The sequence below is a fragment of the Nuphar pumila genome, chromosome 4 (genome assembly GCF_984573655.1).
Source record: "Nuphar pumila chromosome 4, dmNupPumi1.hap1.1, whole genome shotgun sequence".
Lineage (NCBI taxonomy): Eukaryota > Viridiplantae > Streptophyta > Magnoliopsida > Nymphaeales > Nymphaeaceae > Nuphar > Nuphar pumila.
Window position 1 is genome coordinate 44,805,976 of NC_143252.1, and position 9,501 is coordinate 44,815,476.

At 40.7% G+C, this 9,501-nt stretch overlaps 1 protein-coding gene across 1 annotated transcript; it reads left to right on the forward strand.

The window, feature by feature from the left end:
• Positions 1-5,586: 5,586 nt before the first annotated feature.
• LOC149840143 (uncharacterized) lies at positions 5,587-7,146 on the forward strand. Its single transcript, XM_090005005.1, has one exon. The coding sequence runs from the start codon at positions 5,587-5,589 to the stop codon at positions 7,144-7,146; it is 1,560 nt and encodes a 519-aa protein (XP_089861131.1).
• The last annotated feature ends 2,355 nt before the right edge of the window (positions 7,147-9,501 follow it).

Sequence of the window (9,501 nt, forward strand, 5' to 3'; positions counted from 1 at the left end):
TGCATTATTTTTATGACGGGCTTACTGAGAAGCACCGTCAAATGGTTGATTCGTCTTGTGGGGACAGTTTTATGCTCAAGAGTGAGGACGAGGCGTGGTCTTTATTTGAGACTTTGAGTGAAAATACGATGCATCATACCTTGTCTTCATGGCTCGATAGGACTACATCCCTGTCTAGTGGTCCTAGGAAAATAGGGATTTCTGAAGTAGGGTCCGAGTTAGAATTGCGTACCAAGGTTGACCAGTTGACTAGGAAGTTAGATCAATTCCTAGCCAATTCTTCGAGAAGTCCAATAGAAAGAGTGTGCGAGCTATGTGCTAGCCCTGCACACTGTGTTTCGGCTTGTCCGGCAGCACCACTATATCCTGAATTCGTTCAGGAGCAGGTGAATGCTGCCCAAGGTTTCGCTAGACCCATGCCTGATTCATTTACACCATCATATAACCTAGGTTGGCGAAACCAGTCCATTTGCCCATCCCATCATCCCTCCCAGATACAGTATAGACACAATCACCCTTCACAAGGTTACTTGCATCCCATTTTTCCACAAGTTCATCCCCAATCTAGTCTATCTTCTCTTCAGGAGCCCATTCCAAGTTCATCATTTCAGGAGAAGATGTTAGAGGCCTTTTCTGATATCAAGGTCATTTATTGCTCCCATACGCAGTCGATAGCCAAGCTAGAGACTCAAATGGGACCGTTAGCTCAGACATTGAGTAGACAAAGCGAGGGGAACCTTCATAGTCAGTCTGTTGTCTCAAAGGGAGAGGATTCCATGTCATTTGACTTGCAACCCAATGCTTCACATCATGCGCAAGTCGAATCTGTTACATCCCTTCAGAGCGGGAAGGTGTGTCTCCCCACTCGGGAATCGACTCATGAGCCCCATATCATTTCCACTGACGAGTCGATTTCCGTTATACCTCAGCAGAAGGGGCAAGGCCCTCAGTTGTTACAGTCTTCACATAAAGCCCCATTTTCTCAGCCTTTAGGATCACTGATTGTTTTTAGTAAGCAAGAGGTACAGATGCAGAAGGTGCTTGACCAAGTCAAGCCAGATCATATTCACCACTTGTCTGAAGTTGCATTCATTGATAGTCGGTCGGTCCTAGACTCTCATTTCCTGACCAGTCTCTCAGATGAGACTAATCTCTGTTCTTCATGTCAAGAGAGTCATGATACTACATTTAGAGGTAGACGGGATGAAAACATAGTGCGTAGTGTCACAGATGACACTCTTTTCTACATAGAGCCCGGTTGAGCTTGACTTCATGTCCATTGATCTCATGGACGATGAAGGATTTTTCCAAGGATCCGTCTGGCTGGGGACGTGAAACTTAGCACTTTATGGGAGGCAACCCATATCTTGTATATTATTAGATTTGCTTAAAATTTATAGATTTTATTTTGTTTTTACTTTTTCGTTTTATTCATGAGTTTTTTATGTTCTTTTTGTTTCATTCATGGTTTTCATGTTTTGTCATGTATACATTGCATTCATTACATTCATAGAACGTGTATTTTTAATTCATGTAAGGTCATTCTACTCTTTTCCCTCATTTGTTTCCTCTCATGTGCATTCACTTAGTTTCATATAAGCATGGGGGAGTGCCACTGGGACAATGTCATTCGAGCATGGGGGAGGGTGTAGTTTGCACACCTTGATATTTTTGTTTACGTTCTTGCACATGTTTACACATATCTCATGAAAAGTAGGTTTTTAAAGAAAAAGTTTGAACTTATATGAATGTTATTTCAAATCTGATGTTTTTAGAGGATTTTTAAGCCCCACGAAAAAAAAAATTCTGACATATATCTAAAAATTATGGTTGTTTATGCGGATTTCGAAGAAATGATGATAGATACATGTTAGAGTTTATTTTGAATCATAAATATGAATATGCACAATTTTATTTTTGAAAAACTAAGCAAATGAACAAAAGTGTAAAAATGAGCTCAAAAAAAAAAAAAAGAGCATGCGTTAGGTTGTTTGGATAATTCCACAATCCTTAGTAGATGGAACTTAGATGTAAGTTGAAACTTTTAATTCCATTTCGAAAAGGAGAGTGGAAAACTTCGTGATCCTAAGTAGCTGAGAACAGATACAAGTTGAAATGTTTGACTCTCATGTTGCAAAGGTGAATGAAGGAAGTCACTTTTATGTCTTAGTTGATATCTTTTGGTATGTATTGAAAAAATATAGAAGATATTGGCATTGCACAAGGCATAAAACCAGACCACACGCAAGCTATAAGAGAAGAATGAATACGCAAAAAGAAAAGGCGTGAAAAAATGAAAAAATCGAGAAAAGAGCTGAAAAAGAAAGAAAAGTTCAGTGCTTAGAAGTGTGATTGAGAAAACCTGTGCAGAAAACATATGAGTGAGGATAAGTAAATAATAATATGTTTTTATTGGATTTTATAAGAATTAAACATAAATAATTGTGATATTTAGAAAAGTGAAAGAAATTCTTTATCTGTGGTGGTATATAAAAGATTCTAATTATATTTTGATTTTGAAATAACAGGAAATATTGGTGAAAATAAAGTCTTTGATTATCTACTACTTATGAGGATGTGTAATATTATGCATACATGACAGAGATGTTTGTGGGTAGCATCACTGCAAACCCTCACGAGACCTTACTCGTCCACTGGGGTAACCCAGGGGTTGAAAGGGCTTGTTGCATGAGCTAAATGCAACCGTGATTCCTACGAAAGTGAGTTAAGTGATAGTTTGATTTCTTGCATTTTTCTAGTTTGCTCGAGGACTAGCAAAACATAAGCATGGTGGTATTTGATCATGCATATATTTTAGGGTTATTTTATATAAAAAATATGCATGATTTCATAAAAAAATGATTTAAAACTCAATTTTATGCTGGTTTTGAGTAAATGAGCTAAAATGAATTAAAATTAGAAAATGCTTGAAAAAGTAGCTTTATTTTGCAATTTAGTTAATAAAGTAATTTTGGATTTTTTTATAGAAAAGAAGAAAAAAAATATTAAATATATAGATTAGAATAGTTATATTTTTTAGAAAAAAAATAATAATCAAATGAGGTTTTGAGGTTTTGAGGTTTTTAGCAAATAAAAACTTTTAAATAGTTTTTTTAAATTTTTGAAAATAAAATAAAATAATAAAACAAACCGGTTTACACGGTTTGGGCTTTTTGAAATTAAAAGCTGAAAATAACAAACCGGTTTACACGGTTTGATTTCTTTGAAAAACTGGAAAAAAAACTGAAAACAAACCGGTGAACCGGTTTGTATTCGTTTTAAAAACTCAAAAGAGGGAAATTTTCACTTGTCTTCCTCTGTGCGCATTCTCCCTCTCTCCTAACCTTTCCCCTCCACCTCTTCTTACCTCCTTCTTCTCCTTCTCCCTATTTCTCTCTTCTCTTTTCAGGTGGAGGTTTTTCTCAGTCCGGTGGCGGCGTATGGATGGAGTCTGATCTCTTGTAACCCCTCTCAAGTCACGGTGAGTTGTTCTGCAACTTCTTCTTTCTGAATTTTAATCTTCGTAATGTTTGAATTTTAATATGAAAAATAAAAAATAAAAAAAAAGAAAACATAAAAAGAAAGAAAATAAAAACTAAACATATGCAAAGGGAAATTCAGCGATTGACAGAGCTCTGTCGAAATTGTTTTGATGAATAATTTTTGATAATCTGATCAAAATATTGATCTGGATTTGCTGGATTAATGTCTGTATATCGATTAGTTGAATCGATAAAAAAAAATGTTTCTAAAGAAATATCGATCATCTGGATCGATCAAAATCTTATCCGGCGAATGTTCTTTTTTCTGAAATCTCCGGCAGCTATCAGAGGCCTCTAGTTCATTATCATTTTCTCGATGAACTGTATTTCTGTTCCAGCTCACCATTGATAAATTCTGAGGAAGTCTTGATCCAGCAACTAGCTGCCGGAATGATTTGTACAAGTTGCAGAATCGTGATCTTTTGTCACGATTCACTATAAAATTGCCGGAATTCTCTTTTCATCACATACCGGAATCACTCATGGAACCTGAAAGTCGTTTCATAGTATATTGAAAATTTCAAGTTACGGCTGAAGACACGATTCTACTTAAGCCTCATCTCCAGTAGATCATCCTACTGAGCCCATTCGGAAGCCATTCAGGGCATTTGATTTGGAATTTTTCATCTTCAAGGCAACGTGTGCCTTTGATTTTCATTCCCTACAATTTCTGTTTCTTTTTCAGTCTCTGATTTTTCTTCTCTTCAGCTTATGATTTCATGTTTTTTTATAATTAGCTGCATTTTCCAGTGTTACAAATATTATAGGTTTCTTGTTTTGCATTGATATTGCATTCAGTAATTTCCCTGCTTTCTTGTTTTTGTTCATTAAAATTCATGTTTTCACTTTACAGTCATTTCTTGTTTAACATTGATTTTCCTGTTTTCTGCAAATTTTAATGTCTTCTTTTACATTAAGTTTTTCTCCATTTTTTTATTTAGTAATCCCCTGTTTTTCACCTTCTGATTTCGTGTTTTTATTTTGCTAAGTTTCATGTCTTGTGTTACATGTATTTTCTGTTTTTAATGCATTAAGTTTCCTGCTTTTCAATTCAATTGTTCCCTGTTTTTATCTTTCATTTCCTGTTTTTTATTTTCACCCTTTATCTCCTGTTTTGCAAAGTTAACTCTTGTTTTGTCTTGTTTTTACATTCATTTACTGTTTTGCCTGTATTACATTCACTTTTTGTTTCACATTCATGTTTCTATATTTTTTAATACATTGATTTCATGTCTTTTTCAATTCATTAATTTCATAATTTCCATCCTGTTTTACATATCATTTCCTTGTGTTTTCTGTAAATCCCTCATTTTCGTGGTGTTTCAATTTTTTTCAGTTTATGTGTTGTTAATTAGGTATTAGTTGTAGTTGATTACTTAGTTATTTGTCAATAGATTGCTTTCATGTTTTAGCATTGAATTAGCATAAACTATGTTTTGTATAGTTTTTACTTTTCTCTCTTGTACTTCTCATGTTCATCTGAATTGTGTAAGATAGCACAGGACTGGAGCGGAAGTGATTACGTGACACGAAGTACGAAGAGTAGAGCTTCTTTTTACTTTTCAGTTTAGAATTAGGAATTTAATTGGGTTTGTAAATATTGCACTTTACGCCCTTTGCGAAGGGTATTCATTTGTTGTAATAGTTAGTTGTTTTTACCTTTCTTGAACATTTTACATTTTAATAATTCAGCAATAAAGATTAGTTTAGATTTGTGTACTTGAATACAAAATATTCCCGTTCCCTGAGTTCGACCCGGTCTCATCCACTAGTGAGAACCGGTTTTTATTATTTGATGTCTGGTTTTCACATGTTTTACATATAAAAATCTTTTCAAAATTACAACGGTTTAAAAGAAGACATCAGCTCATATACAGGCAGGTTACGTGAGGAGCTGCGAGTCGAAGTCTTGGCAGCCAATGTAAGATCCACCGAAGAGGCTAACAAGGTGGCCCGATTGCATCATGCAAAACAGAAAAGATTATGGGCTGCCAAAAAGCCTCACTGCCTAGCCGACGTGCACGCCAAGGGAAAACCAAGCCAAATGAAACCACGGTTTGCCAAGGGTGCATCACCCTCCACGCCAAAAGTAGAATTCATTACGCGCGCCCAAAGGGAAGACCGAATCAAGAGAGGTCTCTGTTTTAATTGTAATGAAAAATGGTCCAAAGACCACCAATGCAAGAAATTCCACGTGTACCAAGTGAGAGATGATAGCAGGGACGAAGAGAGTAGCTCCGCTGACTCGGAAGAGGGAGAGGCAAATGAAAATGAGGAGGATTCCAAGCATGGAATCTCCTACCACGCGCTCTCGGGGGCACCAAGTCCCCAAAGCATGAGGATACGGGGAAAGGTTGGCACGCATGACTTGGATGTCTTGATAGACACCAGAAGCACCCACAACTTCATTCGTGAGAGCCTTGTGCTAGCCTTGGGATGCAAATTCAAAGAACACCCCGCGTTCGATGTTATGGTAGGGGACGACTCCCATCTCAAATATAGAGAGATATGCGATGATGTTCCCCTACGACTTCAAGAGAGTGGATTTGAGGTAGATCTTTACGTAATTCCCATGAAAGGAGCTGATGTCGTCCTTGGGATGCAATGGCTGAAGGGCTTAGGACAGGTTGTGTGGGATTTTTCCTCCATGGAAATGAAGTTTCAAAATGAAGGAAGGGAGGTCAAGCTTGCGGGGGTCAAGGCCCCCACAGCCACTGCTATCGAATCCATCACAACACTTAAACTATTGCAGGGTAGCCATACCGTATACCTCCTCACGGCCAAATCCGTGGACCCTAGCCAAGGGAAGACCCCCCAAGCGGTCTCTTCAGAGTTAGCTCAAGTGCTAGAAGAATTCGTAGATGTGTTTGAAGAACCATGCGGTCTGCCCCCCACTAGGTCTCAAGATCATCGTATTCCTCTAAAGGTTGGGAGTGGGCCTGTATTAGTGAGACCTTACCGATATGCCCATTCCCAAAAAGGGGAAATAGAGAGACTTGTGCAAGAAATGGTCGATCAAAGAATCATTCGACCTAGCTCAAGCCCCTATTCATCCCCAGTTCTATTGGTGAAAAAGAAGGATGGGGGATGGCGATTCTGCGTAGACTATCGAGCCTTGAATGAAACCACCATAAAAAATAAATTCCCGATCCCCGTTATTAAGGAGCTTCTCGACGAGCTCCATGGCACTAGGTACTTCACGAAGTTGGACTTAAGGTCCGGCTATCATCAAGTGCGCATGAGCGAAAAAGACATTCCCAAAACAGCTTTTCGCACCCATGAAGGGCACTACGAATTCTTGGTCATGCCGTTTGGGCTAACCAACACCCCCACTACCTTCCAAGGCATCATGAATGATATTTTTCGGGGATCACTACGAAGATATGTGCTTGTGTTCTTTGATGACATACTTGTCTATAGTAAGTCATGGGGAGAACACTTGGGACACGTAAGGGAGGTGTTGGACACATTAAGAAAACACCACTTGCATGCAAAAATGTCTAAATGTCTTTTCGGCCAGCGCGAAGTTAGCTGCTTAGGCCACATTGTGACCAGCCATGAGATTCAAGCTGACCCGGATAAGATTCAAGCCATGATAGATTGACCCCTACCCCATACCATTCGGGGACTCCGTGGCTTTCTGGGCCTCACCGGCTATTATAGGCGGTTTGTACGAGGCTATGGGAACTTAGCCCAACCGCTCACCAGCCTCCTCAAAAAGGATAGTTTCCAATGGGTGAGCAGAAGCACAGAGGCTTTTGAGAAGCTAAAGGTGGCCATGACACAAGCCTCGGTCCTAGCAGTTCCCGATTTTTCCAAACAATTCGTAGTGGAAACTGATGCTTGCGATTCAGGAGTGGGGGCGGTCCTAACCCAAGAGGGACACCTCATAGCATTCATGAGCAAATCCATGCCCAATCGCAGCAAGGCACTTTCTACTTACGACAAGGAAATGCTGGCCATCGATAAATGTAGGCCCTACCTCCTTGGAAGGAAATTTCTTGTGCGTACGGACCATTGAAGCTTGAAATTTCTATTGGGGCAAAGAATCACCACCCCGAACCAACAAAAATGGCTAGCCAAGGTCTTGGGGTATGACTTTGATATCGAGTACAAAAAGGGGCTCGAAAACAAGGTGGCCGATGCCCTTTCAAGGAAATTTGAAGACTCACATGCAATGCACATACTCACCACTTTTACATATGACATAAGAAGCAAAATATGTGAATCTCAAGAGAAGGATAGTGAAACGCAACAAAAAATTCAAGAGATCCGCAAGGACCCCAGGCTCACCCCCACTTCCAAGAGAAAGGGGGCGTTCTTTACCACAAGGGAAGGATCTACCTCCCAAGTGGCGATGAACTCACCAAAGATCTCATTAAAGAGTGCCACAACACTCTTCAAGCGGGACATGGGGGTGTTTCTAAGACATATCAAAAGCTCAAAAAACTGTTTTTTTGGAAGGGGATGAAAAAAGATGTGAAAACCTATGTGAAAGAGTGCCCTACGTGTCAAGCTAACAAGTATGAGAGGATCAAGCCCTCAGTGCTGCTTCAACCCCTACCTATTCCGAAGGGGGCATGGCAAGATATTTCAATGGACTTCATTGAGAACCTCCCGTGTTCTGGAAAGAAAGAATCCATTTTTGTCATAGTAGATAGGTTCACCAAATATGCCCACTTCGTGGCCCTCCCAAAAGACTATACTACTCACAAAGTGTTGGACGCATTTTTAGAGAATGTGGTGAAATTGCATGGTCTGCCCAAAAGCATTGTGAGCGATCGAGACTCACTCTTTTTAAATCAATTGTGGGAGGAATACTTTCAACGAAGTGGAACTCGACTCCGATTCAGCACTTCCAACCATCCCCAAACGGATAGGCAAACAAAAGTGATAAACCGGATTCTTGCATCCTACTTAAGGTGTTTTACCAGTGATCGACCCACTCAGTGGGCTGCCTATCTCCTTTGGGCAAAATATGCGTACAATACGAGCTTTCAATCCTCCATCGGCCTCACCCCATTCGAAGCCTTGTATGGTTACCCCCCGCCTTCCATCATCTCCTATGAACATGGGAGTGCCAATTCGTTGGACGTAGATCGAGAGCTGCGAAACCGTGATGAAGTAAGAGCCATCCTCAAGGCCAACATCGCTCAAGCACAACAGCGAATGAAGCAAATCTATGACAAAGGGCGGTTAGATCGAAACTTCGAAGAAGGCGATTGGGTGTGGCTTAAACGAGCTCAACGAGGGCAAAAGTCTCTCTTCGAACAACCCTACACCAAACTACTTCCAAGATACTATGGGCCGTTTCGGATTGAGAAAAAGGTTGGCAAGGTGGCCTATCTTCTTGATTTACCTCAAGAAGTTAAGATACACCCCGTGTTCCACGTTTCAAGGCTCAAACCATTCTATGGGACGCCACCAGCAACAATTGAAATTCCGCAAGATGATGACGCCCCTCTTCCCACAAAGATCTTGAAGACTAAGAGGTTAAGACGTGGAAGAGAGCGCTTGGTAAAAAAACACCTGGTAGAAATGGACAACGGCGGTATAAAGACTGCTAGTTGGAAGTGGGAGAGTGATCTTCGGAAGGACTACCCGGGGTTCTTGGCTTGAGGGCAAGCAAGTCGGAAGCATGGTGGGACTTGATACGATCCCACTAGGAGGACCGCACCAACTGGGTGCATAGGAGGACCGCACCAACTGAGAGCATAGGCCCAAGTTGTGCGCAATGTAGGGGTGGCGTGTGCAGACAGCCGAGCAGAAGGCAGAGCGCAGGCAGTGTGCTATGACAAGGTGGCATGTGCAGGTAGCTGTGCAGGAGACTGAGCGCTGGCAGGAGGCCAGCGCAGGTTCTGGCAGGGGTCAGTCTCAACAGCCCTTGCGGCAGGTGCGCCGTAGAGGCCTTTTGTGGCAAGTCTCAACAGCCCCTGCAGCAGGTGCGCTGCAGGGGCCT

Coding starts and splice junctions, on each gene's coding strand:
- LOC149840143 (XM_090005005.1), top strand. CDS start 5,587: ATGAAACCACGGTTTGCCAAGGGTGCATCACCCTCCACGCCAAAAGTA.